Source organism: Trematomus bernacchii, unplaced genomic scaffold (genome assembly GCF_902827165.1).
Source record: "Trematomus bernacchii unplaced genomic scaffold, fTreBer1.1, whole genome shotgun sequence".
Classification (NCBI taxonomy): Eukaryota; Metazoa; Chordata; class Actinopteri; order Perciformes; family Nototheniidae; genus Trematomus; species Trematomus bernacchii.
Window position 1 is genome coordinate 3,457,025 of NW_022987607.1, and position 17,500 is coordinate 3,474,524.

A 17,500-nucleotide genomic window follows, 5' to 3' on the forward strand; every position below is an offset into this window, starting at 1 on the left:
ACACACACACACACACACAAAACCATAGGAGATACGTGCCTAAAAGCCTAATACCTTAACATAACCTGAAACTGATCCTCAAATCAAATCTAGAACCAAAAGGTCCTCACAACAATAGCTGGTCAGTAATTGGTCTTTGCAAGAAAAAGCTCGATCGAAGCATGCACACACACACGGTGCTCTATGTGTGTGTATGACATGCTAAAAATAGCCGTTATGACTGCGATCAGTATTGCCAGAGAAACAGCTTTCTGCATTCCCACAGATCCAGATTGTTAACACTTGGCTACGTTCAGAGACAGTGTGTCACAACCTATGAATACAAATCAGAAGAAGACACGGCGAGGAATCTTATGTTAGAAATTCAAGTAATCGAGTTTAGGGATTAATGGAGGCACAGAGCATGAAATAAAGTGCTGTTTTTATTCACATTTATATAGTTGGTTGCATGTTTTACTGTTGGTTATTATTTAATTAAGAAATAAACCTTTTGACTCGAAGAAGCCGCATTTACAATTGGGGAAAAAAGCTCAGCTTGAATTCCCTAGCCACACATTCATGTTGTTTTCTTTGAAGAACGGCATTTTAAGATTAGCTCTTTTATCGGGTTTTACACAGCTCTGCAAAACCTCCAGCTTCAAGCCTCATTTGTCATATTCTGAAGTTTTAATTCTATAAGACGAATACAAATCTTCCTCCTGGAATACAGAATAAAGTTTTCTTTATCCCACAATGTTCAATTATCTTGAAACGGCTCGGAAAAAATGGAAGATGACACTGGGGTTTAAAAAGTGAAAGTGATTTACATTTGAAACAAGTTTAATCATCTTGCCAGCATCTGGTTTGGGAAGATATAAGAATTTTCGGCAGAGTGAGTCACTGTAATGCCTTAAATCAAGATACAATTCACAGACAGCACTCTCATTCTCTGATGCCTAGCTTTGATAGCTGGAACATTGACAGAAACACACCAATATATTCCATTTCTTTGCCCTATATATTTTTTGCTTAATATCCATTCTAGGGAACAAAATTGAATTGAAGCAGATGTTCAAATATATTTGTTTTTCTCTTCATCTCTGTCATCTGCTCTATTTTAAGAAAAGCCTCTTATTGAAGTTCTTCTGAATCCATAAATGTCAGAAATACAGCGGAGACATGAAGGAATGAATCTGTGCAACGTCTACAATCCACAGAAGCTTGTAGAACATGTCCATTTGACACATTTGACTGTAAAATGATGCTGACTGGTGCCAGGAGAGACACAGAATAACAGCATTCACTGCACTACCATGTACTTTAACACAAAAAACTGTGTTAGATTACTGCTTTCACACACACACTTCAAAGACAAGAATGAACAACACAAAGCGTGTAATTCAGACTTAATCTGTGGTCATGATTTCAAGTGAGATTTTCTCACACTCAATCCTCTTTGGAAATGGACCAACACGCTGTGATTTACATTATAATCAGAATCAGAATACCATTGTTCGTCCTCTGGAAATGTACAAAAGACACATGATGCTTATATCATCAACCAATCACTATTTGAGCTGCAGGGTGTCATTTATTTAATATGTAACTGATGGAAAGTCATGGTTAATACTTCATAAATATACTGTATGATGGAAAGCATTCATTTGATTTATATAATAAGCTACATCCCGGTCACATGACTTCCCGTCACCAGCGCTAAGCTAAAGGCCGCTAATGTTTGTCATGATGAACTTTAGTAGTCCTCTTTAGAAACTTGTTCGCAGCAACAGTCGTTTTATTGACACAAAGCTTCAGAAAATCACCAGTTTGGACGTATTTTATGTTGTTTAATTGTATTTAAACAGCTGTTATTGATGTGCATTGTCTAAATATATTATTCCTTGTCCTCACAGTACCTGTATTGTCTTGCGTTGTTGCGATCAACCTGTGGGGCACTCGAGGTGAGACCTTCAGTCCTGCTCGTATCTGGTAGAACCTGAGGGAGAACATATGGACATGTTACATTACATTATACTTGTTAGACGCTTTTATCCAAAGCGACTTACATACATTCAGTACTGTGGACAACCCCCACAGGAACAATTTGGGGTGAAGTGTCTTGCCCAAGGACACAGCGGGATGTTTGACTGCAGCGGGATTAGAACCAGTGCCCCCGTGATCTGAAGATCAGCACACTAACCACTGAGCCACAACCTCCCTTGGTGATATATAAAACGGTACTGTACAAATGTTCAGACTGATGTTCTTCCAAACAGCCTGGGGGTGTCAAGAAAACATAAAAGTAAGTAAAGTGAACATACTGTTGTTCACCATAGTGTCTTCAACAAAAAACCACCTGTATCCAATTGACTATTTATACGCATTGCTATTGTGAGGTTTTTCTTGAAGTCACATGACCTGGATGGAAAATGGAAAAACATCTATTTTTAAGATTCCTTTGTTTTTTGAGTTGTTAGCACCGGCCGAGAAAGAAGCCGTAACATTTTGCAGCAGATTCAAATCACACATTTTTTAACTTGCTTTTAAGATTCAAACTAATGATATTGAATGGCGACTGAGCCACTGACGTATACTGACTTCACAACCTTTACTTACTGTGTTTCAGATGAGCTTTTCTTGTTAAACATTTAAAGTGGTGCATCCAGTTTTGCAACAGGACACATGCTTTGTAAACGTATTTGTTGTCTAGAAAAGGTGTTGGTATATAAAGAATGCTCTATTGTGAAATGAAGAAGACATGTTTCCTGTTCACATGTTGACAAGTGTAGCATTTAAGCTTTTATCTAAGTAGTCCTTTTGACTTTGACAATAAGTCAACAATGTCTTGTGAAACATTAGCAGTCATCAATGTACAAGCTCAGCTAAATTATTTAAGTTCTACCTGCAGGGTGTTATTAATAATGAAAAACACATAATAATGTACCTACAGTATATGCAAAATCTGTTAAGTATACTATGCTATGAGATAAGCATCCTACATTAGTGCCAAACACCTAAAGATAAGATGAGAATGTATTGATACAGTAAATGTGGTGATTACTGTTTTAAAAAATACTTAGATTAAATACAAAAATAAACAGATAGCCGACGTAGAAAAATGATTTTCAACATGGCATCCCAGACCATAGGCAGCACTGGAAAACATGTCTTAGAAAAGGTCACTTTGACGGTCTAAGTCAAAGCAGCTTTGTATAAAAGCACATCTCATCTCCGGGGACACATCGGGCGATCTGAGGGAGCAAAGTGTGTGTGAACACACTCATCACATCAGTGTGTTAGTGGCAGCGCTGCTAAAGGCTGAGGCTCGGCAGAGAAGAGCACTGAAAGGTTTCTGAAGGTTGATGAATACATAACGGGATGTTTATGAAATGAAAAAGGTCAACCGGGTAACTGGTCAGAGACTATTCCTCTAGCTGTTACATCGAATGTTTATGGAACAGGTTCGTTCCTTTAGTTTGAATGTGTGTTTGGTGGCGTGATCATTATTATTTAGAGTCATTGCGTGCCTATTGATTTGAACACGATCCGTGTATCCATCATTTCCTGGTCTTCTCTAAAGAAGAGGGACCAATGAAAACGTTGTCATGGTGCCGTTGTTCAGCATGGAAACATTCATTAGCTAACAATGACATTATTGTTCTATTAATATAAAGGGAGGTCAGGTACTCTTTAAAACAGCTGCTAGTTATGGGTACTTTTTACTGAAGTACATTTCAAAGCCCTCTTTACTTTGACTTGAGTAAAGAAGTTTAGTCAGTACTTCTACTTTCACCAGAGTATTTTTAAACACGAGTATCTGTACTTCTACTTGAGTAAAGGACGTGTGTACTTTTGCCATCTCTGGGAATTTTACATGCTTAATAGTACATTTTAAATTAGCTACACTATAATTTACTTAAATAGTATCTGTTGTTTCAATTTGGTTTGCCCAATAGATTCATATAAAACTAGATGGGCCAAACAAAGTGAGTCATTTGGATCCACTCCATAATTCAAGGGGTATTTCCTCGGCCCATCCTTCCACCAACAGTCTTGAGAATTTGGCAATTATAGTTTCAATAAATGTGCTAGAAAACAACAAAAAGACTAAATAAAAACATAACCTCCTTGGTCGAGATGATCGTCTATGTTAGGAAAGATTTCACTCGTCACCGGCTTGAGCTTCAATATCAGGATACATGTATTTATTATCCTTGCAAGAATGGAAGTAGTCATCACACACAGAGCTGCATGGGACAAATAGTTCCCAGAGTAGTGTCCTTGACATGCTGATATACAAGAGAGTGTGTGACAGTCACAAGATACAAGAATACAAATTCAAAGCAGTATTCTGGCCTTAGTTCAGATTAGCTAAACCCTGCGTAAGCAATAAACATGACAGTCATATGCCTATCTGTCTAGGGCACATGTGTCAAACTCAAGGCCCGGGGGCCAAATCAGGCCCTTGGTGGATTTCATTTCGGCCCGCAGGATCATTTCTAATTACTATTAGATCTGGCCCGCCGGTATATTGCACGCACACCTTCACTCCATCCTGAGGGTCTCCTCAGCTCAGAGCCTGAGCCCAAACATTGATGACCTTGCACCCAAGATGAGATGCCAAGTATCTGAGCTAGCATCACAGAGCAGCACACTGAGTTTACATGTTTCCTTCTGCACTTTTTCTCTCACGACAACAGAGCATGTTTGGTTTGTTCTTTGAGGGAAATAGTTTTGTTGAAGCTGTTGTTGGCCTGTGGAGAAATGTAATCATAAGAAATGACTCTGGAAAAGCTGCAGATGGAGCCATAAGAAATGAATGCAACTGATTATTTAATGTTTCATGTTGTTTTTATAGGCAATCATTTAAGCTTTGTTAGTTCCAGGTTTAATATGTGCAATAACTTCATTTCAATAAGTTCTGCAATAAACATTGAACCAGTCCGGCCCTCCACTAGTACCCATTTTTTTATGTTGGCCCACTGTGTATTTGAGTTTGACCCCCCTGCTCTAGGGGCTGTGTCATCATGTTAATCGTTGTCACATACTGTAGCTATCATATGCCTAATGCATATTTTATTTTATTTATTTATTTATTTTTATTATATTATAACTTACTCATAACTCACATATTTAGCATATGTAACATTAAGCTGTCTGTGGCTCTTTTTCCTGCTGTAACTACGCACATTTCCCCTCCCTGGGACTAATAAAGGTATTCTGATTCTGAAAACAGTCCTGATGCTCTTCTAGGTAATCATACATCCTGTCATGTACACAGCTACGTAGGGCCTTTGTTATCATGTGCTACTCTGATATTAGAAGAGTACATTCAGTATTTCCCCCAACAGTCTACATTAATAAAATGCAGCTGGGATCTGAATTTGAGGATCTAAGTACTTATACTCTAACTTTGCCTCCAACTGTGAGAGCTAAAAGTCTAAAAATGAAATGCTGATTTAATCAGTTTTGAAATGCAATCAGTCTACAACTGGGCCCTTCAAAATGTACAGCTGTATGGTTCCCCAGTGTGATAGAGAGCTTTTTATTGATTTCAGTAATTACATTTCTGTGGAGCGAGTCCTAAACCAAACAAAACATATTTTTCCACAGTGATTATTGATTGTGTGATACTATGTTGAATATGTTATAACTATATGTGTATAGAAGTAATGTGATAAGTTTTCTTTCATTTTATTTAAGAATCTGAAATAACATTTCAAATACAGAGTCCTGGTTCCCAAAATTAGAATATATAGCTTAGCTACTACATTTAAATAAAACCATTAGTTTATATTAAATAGGGATAATTAAAACAGAAGTAACAACACTAAATGATACCAAAATAGTTATAAAATAAATAGGTACAAATAATTAAAACCAGGATACTCTCAAATTCAAGGTAACTGAATATATATATGTATATCAAATGTTTATCTGAAAGAAAGGGAATAAATATTATAGCTTTCTGTACCTTTTCCGAACAACGTCTGCTTTGTGTCTTTTCACCTTTGTTGCACAGTATCCATTTTCTCCTGAGCAACCTAGACTTCTGATGTGCTGGTCCACACACACTGACATTTCTACATTTATATTAGAGAGGTTTGATCGAAACTGATTCGTATAAATAATTCTGTGCTCAGCATTCACTTTTGGTGCATGTGTTACATTCATCTTTAGATATGGACTCACTTTTTTCCACATCCGATCTCTGCTGCTTTCTGAACTTGGTAACCGTCATAACAAACATATTAGTGTGCTGAGCTGAAGGGATTACCATGATAAAGCTTCAGAGTTTAGACCTCCCCATTTGGAGAGGGGGAATCATTTAGATGAAGCATTTCAGCCGGCCAGATGAGATATTTTAATCTTCCAGCAGACACATCAGCAGGAAAAACATGCTGCGTATTGAATGTCATAAAATATCATGAACAACTCGACTGGAAAAGTAAATTGGATTTCGCTCTTTTATTTACACTAGTTCTTATTTTAACCGAGCTACATTATTTTTAAAAAGAGCTGTAAAGTGTGACGCAGGATGTGTGATAAAAACACAGACAATACAGTAAAAAAAAGAACAATATATTTAGTATTATCTATAGTTAAGGGTTGAACGACCTTCATCTTGTATTGATATTCTTATTAAAACGAATATAACAGTTACAGGTACAATTCAGTACATATTTAAGTATAATAATAATATGTAAAGCGACCTTGGGTCCCCTGAAAGGCGCTATATACATTTAAGTTATTATTATTATTATTATTATATGTGATTAAAAGGGAGCTCAATATAGTAACATTGCACAAACTTGGCTAGATTCAAAACCAAAGAGAGCAGCTATTAAAATATGCTAGCTAGTTAGCAATTTCACTTTAGCTCAAGTTTTGTTTTATCTCCATTTTGTTTTACCAGCTGCTGCCGCATTAAATTAAGTGCAATAATAAACTGGATTGCCAAGACTTCGTACAAATTAATGATAACAATCAATTTGATAGGGGAAAATCAATGAGTGAGTTTCTAAGGGAAGGTGCATTTGTAGCTAAGCTAGCCATTTGATAGTTACTGCAAATTGCAAATGCTATTTTCACAAAAATCATACATTTCTTTGGTATAATACTTTATATGGTAAAGCATGGAAATAGTCTGATTCTGGTCTTAACTCAAATTTGACCAAATACACTGGATTTTGCCTTTTAGGGTAAGAAGGTTAATCTGTTTTCTGATTGGTAATGACATTCAGCCCATGCTGCTTTTTAAGCTGCCTTTTCATTAGACCTCGTGATGTCCTGACATACATTTCAGGGGATTATGGGTACTTTTTCCAGCATGCTGGAGAACATCCAGGTCATATGAAAGACATATTAATTTATTTTTGTGCAATGGAGTTCGCCAATTGTATGTCAACGCGTGTGGTTCATCATTTACCTGATACATTAAACTGTGGCTTCATCATTTCAAGAACTGTCATGTCCTCTTTAGTATTCACTCTTTAGGATGACCTCCAGTTATAGCAGATGGAGCAAAAGTCATTTTCTGCTTTGTCATAAAGTTGCTGTCAGTTTCAAAACCGTTGTACTGAGCGACTTAAGGTAGGTATCATTCATTTAAAGGTCACCTATTATGCAAAAATCCACTTTTCCACGTCTTTTCTACATCAACATGTGTCCCCTCTTCTTCATGTCTTTTCTACATCAACATGTGTCCCCTCTTCTTCATGTCTCTTCTACATCAACATGTGTCCCCTCTTCTTCATGTCTCTTCTACATCAACATGTGTCCCCTCTTCTTCATGTCTCTTCTACATCAACATGTGTCCCCTCTTCTTCATGTCTTTCTACATCAACATGTGTCCCCTCTTCTTCATGTCTCTTCTACATCAACATGTGTCCCCTCTTCTTCATGTCTCTTCTACATCAACATGTGTCCCCTCTTCTTCATGTCTCTTCTACATCAACATGTGTCCCCTCTTCTCATGTCTCTTCTACATCAACATGTGTCCCCTCTTCTTCATGTCTCTTCTACATCAACATGTGTCCCCTCTTCTTCATGTCTCTTCTACATCAACATGTGTCCCCTCTTCTTCATGTCTCTTCTACATCAACATGTGTCCCCTCTTCTTCATGTCTCTTCTACATCAACATGTGTCCCCTCTTCTTCATGTCTCTTCTACATCAACATGTGTCCCCTCTTCTTCATGTCTCTTCTACATCAACATGTGTCCCCTCTTCTTCATGTCTCTTCTACATCAACATGTGTCCCCTCTTCTTCATGTCTCTTCTACATCAACATGTGTCCCCTCTTCTTCATGTCTCTTCTACATCAACATGTGTCCCCTCTTCTTCATGTCTCTTCTACATCAACATGTGTCCCCTCTTCTTCATGTCTCTTCTACATCAACATGTGTCCCCTCTTCTTCATGTCTCTTCTACATCAACATGTGTCCCCTCTTCTTCATGTCTCTTCTTCATCAACATGTGTCCCCTCTTCTTCATGTCTCTTCTTCATCAACATGTGTCCCCTCTGTGGAAAGAGACTCTGAAAGTTTCAGGAACAAAGATTCTCTCTCTTTTTGATCCATTTATATAAAAACCTGTCTGAAAATGAGCTGATCAGATTTTGGCCACTTTATGATGTCATAACAATGTTTTGTCTTGTGTAACCATTAGCCAATCAGCAACCAAGGTAACCCCCCCCCCCCCCCCCCCTTATCACCTGAATCTCCTCCTAGAGCACCATTGTGTTCTTTGTAACCAAATCTCTCTCAGAGGGGCGTGGGGAGGGGCTCCTTAGTTTCATCTAAAGTAACAGACAGAGAATCAGCACTTTTGAAACAGGGCTGAAACAGAGGGGATTATGGGTAATGCTGCAATGATCTGTCTGGTGTTTGGAGCCAAACACTTCAGAGATATGTTCTGTATATATCTAAGAGCTGTAATATATTGATGAAAAACAGTATACTAGGGGACCTCTAAGTTCAGTTTTTTGCAAACATCTTTTTAGAAGAGAAAAAGTCAAACTAATAAAACTGTTTGTATCCTTTGTCAGCATTCAACGTTAATACGCTCTGTGAATCTGCTGAGTTGCGAGGTTGTGAAGTCAGGAAATATAAACAAATTTCATGACTCTGGAAGTGTGATTTCTGCTTACCCGCGTTGAAAGAGATCCACATTGTGAAACTTGTGCAACTCGACAGAAAACTCCAGTGTTCCCTGTACTTCAGACATGATATAATCCCACTCATCACCTGCCAAAGAGAAAGAGAGGAAACACAGTAAATAAGACATAAAATGAGCAGAATCCACCGTGAAAGATAACACAAATGATGACATTTCTAAAATAAGCTCAAACTAGTATTGTCTGTTTGCTGAGGTGATATGACTCATTCAGTCCAGTGTGCAGAAAGAACTGTACAAGACACACATATTATTAATTGAAATCACGATCACTGCTCAAATAAATGTTGGAGAAATAATCAAAACCTTATAATTTCATTATTTTAGAGGTAAAACTCTCTTTGTTGCATGTCCAAATAAGCGTTGAGGGGATTTAAGTTCAGCCTCCGTTGTAAATGTTCGCCCTTCGATTCATTGTTTTCATTCAAAGGCCTGAAGTATCCTCAAGCTTTCTCTGTGTTCCAGTCGTTCTGAGTTAAAGTTTAGGTCTGCTTTTGATTTTCTAGAAGCTTTTACAGAGACTTTTGTAACTTGTTGAGTATGAATTTCTAAAAAAACGAAGGTCTTCCTATCTTGTTTGATTTGAATGTTTGCTCTATGTAGGTTTGAAATGGCAGACACGATTTGTAGGACATGTTGTACCCAAGAAAAATGATGGTTTGTAAGCAATGATTTCGTCTATCTGTTTAAACTTTATGCAGGTTTTTTGTTGAGTGTAACCCAAAACCTATTTTGTGATCATACAGAACTATTATAGGTGTACCAAGACTAAAACATGAAGATATCTCAAATGTACACATCCATTGCCCTTTTGCCCTTAAAGCGACAAATAAAAGTGTTTCTCTCACTATTTATCAATCTAGAATATAACGGAGAAATATGGTTCTAAATTTGCGGTGCTCAAAGCGCAAAAAAAACACATTAAAACACATTTAATAGTGATGTATCTTTCGATAACTCTTGAACTGGTTACTCAAGATGATCCAACGGTATCTCAGACTCACATTAAACAAATCTAGATTGATAAATAGCACTAAGAGAATATGTTTTGGGATGGTTGAACTGATTAGGTATTCAGCTCAGTGTTTATTGAGCATTGACTAAAATGACCATTAAAACATAAAAATACAGGCTCATGTTAAAATGGTAATTGCAACACCTCATTGAGAAAATTGCAGGCAAAAACTAAAATAGCGTAAATGCATCAGACCATTGAAAAATAATTTGTCTAAAAGAACCTGCGGTCAATATATCCGAGGCTCGCTGAGGCTCAATTCAATTCATGTAAACAGTGTTTTCCATTAGCAGTGATTGAAGCTCAGTGAATAAAAATCACATCCGAACAAGAACCCTCCAATTTGTAATTCACTCAAACCATTAGGTCTTATAAGAAGATGAAATGCAGTAAAAACTGACTTTCCACCTGACAAAAGGAGATGAAACATTTACAGTGTTCACAGTAAAGCGTCTCAAATGACCCCTCAATGTCACATGATCCTTGCATGTGTGTTTTAAAGGTCCCCTATTATACTGTTTTTCATCAATATATTATAGGTCTCAGATATATACAGAACATGTCTCTGAAGTGTTTGGCTCCAAACACCAAACAGATCATTGCAGCATTACCCATAATCCCCTCTGTTTCAGCCCTGTTTCCAAAGTGCTGATTCTCTGTCTGTTACTTTAGATGAAAATAAGGAGCCCCTCCCCACGCCCCTCTGAGAGAGATTTGGTTACAAAGAACTCTATGGTGCTCTAGGAGGAGATTCAGGTGATAAGGTGGGGGGGGTACCTTGGTTGCTGATTGGCTAATGGTTACACAAGACAAAACATCGTTATGACATCATCAAGTGGCCAAAATCTGATCAGCTCATTTTCAGACAGGTTTTTATAGAAATGGATCAAAAAGAGAGAGAATCTTTGTTCCTGAAACTTTCAGAGTCTCTTTACACAGAGGGGACACATGTTGATGAAGAAGAGACATGAAGAAGAGGGGACACATGTTGATGTAGAAGAGACATGAAGAAGAGGGGACACATGTTGATGTAGAAGAGACATGAAGAAGAGGGGACACATGTTGATGTAGAAGAGACATGAAGAAGAGGGGACACATGTTGATGAAGAAGAGACATGAAAAAGAGGGGACACATGTTGATGAAGAAGAGACATGAAGAAGAGGGGACACATGTTGATGTAGAAGAGACATGAAGAAGAGGGGACACATGTTGATGTAGAAGAGACATGAAGAAGAGGGGACACATGTTGATGAAGAAGAGACATGAAGAAGAGGGGGACACATGTTGATGTAGAAGAGACATGAAGAAGAGGGGACACATGTTGATGTAGAAGAGACATGAAGAAGAGGGGACACATGTTGATGAAGAAGAGACATGAAGAAGAGGGGACACATGTTGATGTAGAAGAGACATGAAGAAGAGGGGACACATGTTGATGTAGAAGAGACATGAAGAAGAGGGGACACATGTTGATGTAGAAGAGACATGAAGAAGAGGGGACACATGTTGATGTAGAAGAGACATGAAGAAGAGGGGACACATGTTGATGAGAAGAGACATGAAGAAGAGGGGACACATGTTTATGTAGAAGAGACATGAAGAAGAGGGGGACACATGTTGATGTAGAAGAGACATGAAGAAGAGGGGACACATGTTGATGAAGAAGAGACATGAAGAAGAAGGGACACATGTTGATGTAGAAGAGACATGAAGAAGAGGGGACACATGTTGATGAAGAAGAGACATGAAGAAGAGGGGACACATGTTGATGTAGAAGAGACATGAAGAAGAGGGGACACATGTTGATGTAGAAGAGACATGAAGAAGAGGGGACACATGGTGATGTAGAAGAGACATGAAGAAGAGGGGACACATGGTGATGTAGAAGAGACATGAAGAAGAGGGGACACATGTTGATGTAGAAGAGACATGAGGAAGAGGGGACACATGTTGATGTAGAAGAGACATGAAGAAGAGGGGACACATGTTGATGTAGAAGAGACATGAAGAAGAGGGGACACATGTTGATGAAGAAGAGACTGAGGAAGAGGGGACACATGTTGATGTAGAAGAGACATGAAGAAGAGGGGACACATGTTGATGAAGAAGAGACATGAGGAAGAGGGGACACATGTTGATGTAGAAGAGACATGAAGAAGAGGGGACACATGTTGATGAAGAAGAGACATGAAGAAGAGGGGACACATGTTGATGTAGAAGAGACATGAAGAAGAGGGGACACATGTTGATGTAGAAGAGACATGGAGAAGTGGATTTTGCATAATATGTGACCTTTAAGACAAAGATACAGTAAGTGAAATGCAGTAACACGTACTTTCCACCTGACAAAAGGAGATGAAACATTTAAACTGTTCACAGTGAAGAGTCTCAAATGACCCGTCAATGTCACATGATCCTTGCATGTGTGTTTTAAGGGCTTTGTTCCTGTAAGTTGAGACTCAGATAGATGCACCTGTACTGTTGCTGGGCCACCATTTGTGCATTACGACCATTCCTCTAGCTAGCTTAAAAGCATAACCCTGTTTCAGTCCACTTTCCTTTAAGGAGTGAAGATTTATGTCAACAGGACGGTTTTATTTTACCAGGGCTCACACACTGGGGTATTGTCTGAAGTTAATTTGCTTGCACTAAAATGGAAAAGTTCCTGCCAATTACAGTTTGCTCCAGCTTGCATATATCCTGTGAGTACCATCAGTCTTCCTACTGAGGCCTGTAGCTAGTTAGCTAATTAAGCAAGAGCTCAATTCAATGGTTGATAACACTGACTTTTTAATGTTTTCAGCAGACTCCATTTGAAAGAGAACCTGGTTAAAGGAGTGATGCAAGGTGTCAGTGACAAAGCAGTAAGGCAACAGGCCACAGGAGTTGTTTAAAGTGGACCTATCATGCTATTTTTAGGCAATAGCATAGGTCTCAGATATATAAAAATATATAAAAAACATGTCTATGAAGTGTTTTGCTCAAAATACCAAACAGGTCACCCATTCTAGCCATGCCTCATATCCCTCTATTTCACTTCCTGTTTCACTCAACAAAATGACGTGCTACAATGACAAACCAAGGAACATATATAGTGGCTCGGCCAAACCAAGTTGAAACCAAGGGGAAATTAAGATGAACAGAATACAAAAAGGACACTGACAAAACGCAAATCCCCCCTTTGTCATTGAAGCAGGTGGTTTGTCCCAATCTGTCCCAATTGGCTGCTTGCAGTATTTATGAGTCCTCGGTGCTCAGCCATTCCTTTTTCTGAACCAGGAAGTAACCTCCCATAACAGCCACGGTAACACATAGACAGAGAAAGTAATTCATACGAACAAAAACTTGTGTTAACTGTGCTAAAACGTTTGAAAATAATGTCAGATTACAAGCACATAAAGAGATGCCATCTTAATCAAATGTGTGGTGTTAATTAGTGATGTTACGTTCGTGAACGATCCGATTCTTTTGAAAGGCTCTTTGGTACGAGCGAAGGGAACCGAGTCCTACTTGGTGAGAGCCGTTGTTTTTATCGTTGGTTCACTGCCTGCCATAAATCCACTCGCCTTTACGGGAACTTGCTTTCCTGAGTGCACATTTGCCGTATAGATGATGGCATAACGCGTGCTGCTTGCGTAGTAGTTTGGCTGAGAGATGTAGCAAGTTATACATTTTTCTGTGAGTAAAAGTAGATTTCTGGCAATACAGTCAATCATTATCCTGGTGATTATTTCGCAGATAAACCTATTAACCCCGCCCCTTAAAAAAAAAAATGGCTCATTTGAACGGCTCTCGGAAAGGAACGGAGCCATAAGATCCGGCTCCCTTCAAAGAGCCGTAATTCCCATCACTAGCATGTTTTACAGCATCTGAACTGAAGCATCACTACTGAAGGTGAGGGCGCAGTGTAATTGTTTTAATGGGCTGTGGCCATCACACAGGAAAATGTATAACATCACAGTAAATGTAAACACTTACTGTTGTATAAGCTAACGATTAGCTTAAAGACATTAAAAAGTAATGCTACAAAGTACATTTGTATTTCGTTGTATTGTTATCTTTTGGTTGTATCTAGATTAGAGAACTAGATTAACTCGCTTTAGCTAGGTGTTTTGGTATATTTTAGTCTAAAATGCAAATGTGTTAGTCTTCCTACACATGTACATGGGCCTGGAGCTAGCTAGCTAATCAAGCTAAAAATTCAACCCTGTTAATAATTAACTAAGGGTGTATTGCTATGGTATATCTAGACGTATGGTAAGAAATAATGTATCATCAGCTTGTTTATCGTAACCTGTAACTTAACAAACCAGACTAGAGTAAGCTAACGATGACCTTAAAGGCCGAATAAGTCATGCTTGCTTCCATGTCTTTAGCATCTTGTAATAGATAAACACATTGTTCAAACGATTCCTTACACTTTTCCTCTGGTGTACTTGGTTTTAGAAAGTCCTAACACCCTCCAAACTCTTTGAATGCCAAGTTAGCCTCTTACATTTAAAGTCAGAATTAAGTTATCTGGAGTAAGGAACTAGATTAGCTTACTTTAGCTAAGGGTGTTGGTACGTTTTCTTTCCTCTGGGATTTGCTTCCTTTAATGTTTTTAAATGTCCTGATTTAGCACACGGTCAGGTTTGATTTGTCGCATCTTATTACCATAACAATTTAATTTATTCCAGTCGCGCCTCCCAACACCAGAATTTAATTTGTGCAAAACAGGGTGGGCCTAAAGGGTGTTCTCTCAGTTTGGCAGTTTCCTGGACGCCACTTACGCTGATAAGATGTATTAAAAGAATCCTGCCAAGTGTAGGGAAAGAACGGCCAGTAAATCTTCAGTTAAACCTGAAGCTCTCTTGCTATGCCAGCAGTGTAGAGGACAAAGGAGACCATGTCCATCTTAAGTACGCAGCCCAATGTATCTGCCCTCAGAGTGGAGCTCCTCACTCCTTTAGTTGAAGAATAAACACGATGTCCTTTATTAAGGGGACACAGTCAGGAGACTTAACATGCATTCTTTCCCATCAAAAGAATCTTCAGTATGACTAGAGCACACACAAACTAATCAATAACTTAATCAAATCGGTGAGTCACAGATCAAAACACCCCCGCTAACAGCTTCAAAGGCTTACAGCTGTCAATCATCTTCGTACAAAGGACACACTGTGTTGATAATGATGATCAGGATAATAAACACTTAACCTTTCATCTCTGTTCTTTCTGGATAATTTCCTGAGACTTTTCTAGGAGGGTTCCTGGAAATTAACCAATCGTAAAATACAGGCAATTATTCAGTGTCAGTTTGTTAATGGAACAGGTGTATAGAACAGCTGATGAAATGAATGCTTCATTTACATACATCTTGCAGAAAATACAAGATTATTATTTCAGTGGTAGCCTTTCAGTGTGTTTACATTCTGTAATCCCTTTCTATAGAGTAGCTATCAGTAAGTGTAGTAGAGCTCACATTTCTCACACTTTATTCAAATTGCCTACCTACGCTAACCGACAATGTGGTTTGTTTTGGTTTTGTCAGCTGCTCTTCTGCTGTATTTCTGGAATCTTTTATAGAAAAACATACTTAAGGAAACAACCGGTAACTTCAGGTGGCAACAAATCAACAAGGACTCATATCTCAAGGACTTTTAATTGACCTGAAATTGTTATCTATTCCATAAATGCTGTAATTAGCTTGATTCTGAGCCGTGTGCCTAGTTTTTTCAAGCAGTAGCTGGCATGACAGACTACTTAGCATGTTCAAAAGTAGACATACTAATCATGTGGCCATAAACAACTAATCAATTGATCAATACATGTAATTTGATAAGTTAACCTGCAGTAACCAGCCCTTTTAACCAGTTTTATTTCCCACAAAAACCCAGTCAATATGCATAGCTGCACAACGCTGCTCTCTCCAAGAAAGATCTGCACAATCTGAAGACTGTATTTGCTGCTTGTGCATTTTTCCAAACGATTCCTTTTCTACTTGCAGCGATTCATTAAACGCTAATCATTACAAAACAGCCATCTGCTGTATTATTACTATTTAATGACACACACACTGGTTTTCTTGGAGGGCTTGATTTTGCAGTGCTTCCTTTGCCTTAAAGGGGACCTATCATGCAAAATGCACTTGTGTACGTCTTTTCTACATGAATATGTGTCCCCGGTGTTCCAGGGAACTCACCAAGTGTCAGAAAACACAACCCTCTCTATTTTCCTCCATACCCAAATCTCTAAAAAAGGGGCTGCAACGGATCTGATAAAAACTGATCCAGATTTGAACACTGTCCTGACGTCAGGACGGTGGCGCTACGGCTATTGGGCCAACTCCACCAATCAGGAGGAGACAGCCACGGCCATTGCCGTTCGAAAGCGCTGGAGACGCTGTAGTACATATGCCAGGCCTGTAGATGGTGCTGTTCTCACAGAATGATGAGTCACAGCATGATAGGTCCACTTTAAAGTGGACCTATCATGGTATATTTAAATGATATATTGTAGGGCCATACCTATATAAGGTATATTTATACGTTTCTGTTTTCAAAATACCAAACAGATCATGCATTTTAGCCATGCCTCATTTTGCTCAATTTGACCATTTCTAGCTCTGTTTTAGCAAGGGCAGATTCTGTGAGAACAGCACCACCTACAGGCCTGGCATATGTACTACAGCGTCTCCAGCGCTTTCGAACGGCAATGGCCGTGGCTGTCTCCTCCTGATTGGTGGAGTTGGCCCAATAGCCGTAGCGCCACCGTCCTGACGTCAGGACAGTGTTCAAATCTGGATCAGTTTTTATCAGATCCGTTGCAGCCCCTTTTTTAGAGATTTGGGTATGGAGGAAAATAGAGAGGGTTGTGTTTTCTGACACTTGGTGAGTTCCCTGGAACACCGGGGACACATATTCATGTAGAAAAGACGTACACAAGTGCATTTTGCATGATAGGTCCCCTTTAAGGATAAACGTAAACTCTCCTCCTTCCTCTATAGCTGCTCCTGGTGTCAGCTCAGTTGGGAAAGGCTGACTGACGTCTCCCATCTCAATTTGGGGAGGCCACATGTTCACAGTGACTTAATGTGGAATGAGTTTATTTTGCAGGATATGTAGGCGTAGGTGTCATCCTAACGCTGAGAGTCATTGTGTGGAGCTGCTGTATGTGTGCACAGCTCGATAGGGCCGGAAATTAATCTCAGGCATTATTCCGTTCATTAAATTTAACTCCCTCTGCGAAACACAATAACAGAAGCAGGACTATGAGATAAAGGGATGTGATGGAGGGTTACAGCACCTCCTTAAAGAAAGATAGATAGATAGATAGATAGATAGATAG

At 38.9% G+C, this 17,500-nt stretch overlaps 1 protein-coding gene across 1 annotated transcript in view; it reads right to left on the bottom strand.

The window, feature by feature from the left end:
• The window catches only part of fam135b (family with sequence similarity 135 member B), a 63,971-nt gene that overhangs the window by 44,361 nt on the left and 2,110 nt on the right, over nucleotides 1-17,500 (bottom strand). The window contains exons 2-3 of the mRNA XM_034131181.1: nucleotides 9,130-9,226; nucleotides 1,896-1,975 (exon numbers count right to left, since the gene is read on the bottom strand). Of these exons, the coding sequence (XP_033987072.1) occupies nucleotides 1,896-1,975; nucleotides 9,130-9,206 (157 nt within the window). The 5' untranslated portion in view covers nucleotides 9,207-9,226. The remainder of the gene's footprint in view (nucleotides 1-1,895; nucleotides 1,976-9,129; nucleotides 9,227-17,500) is intronic.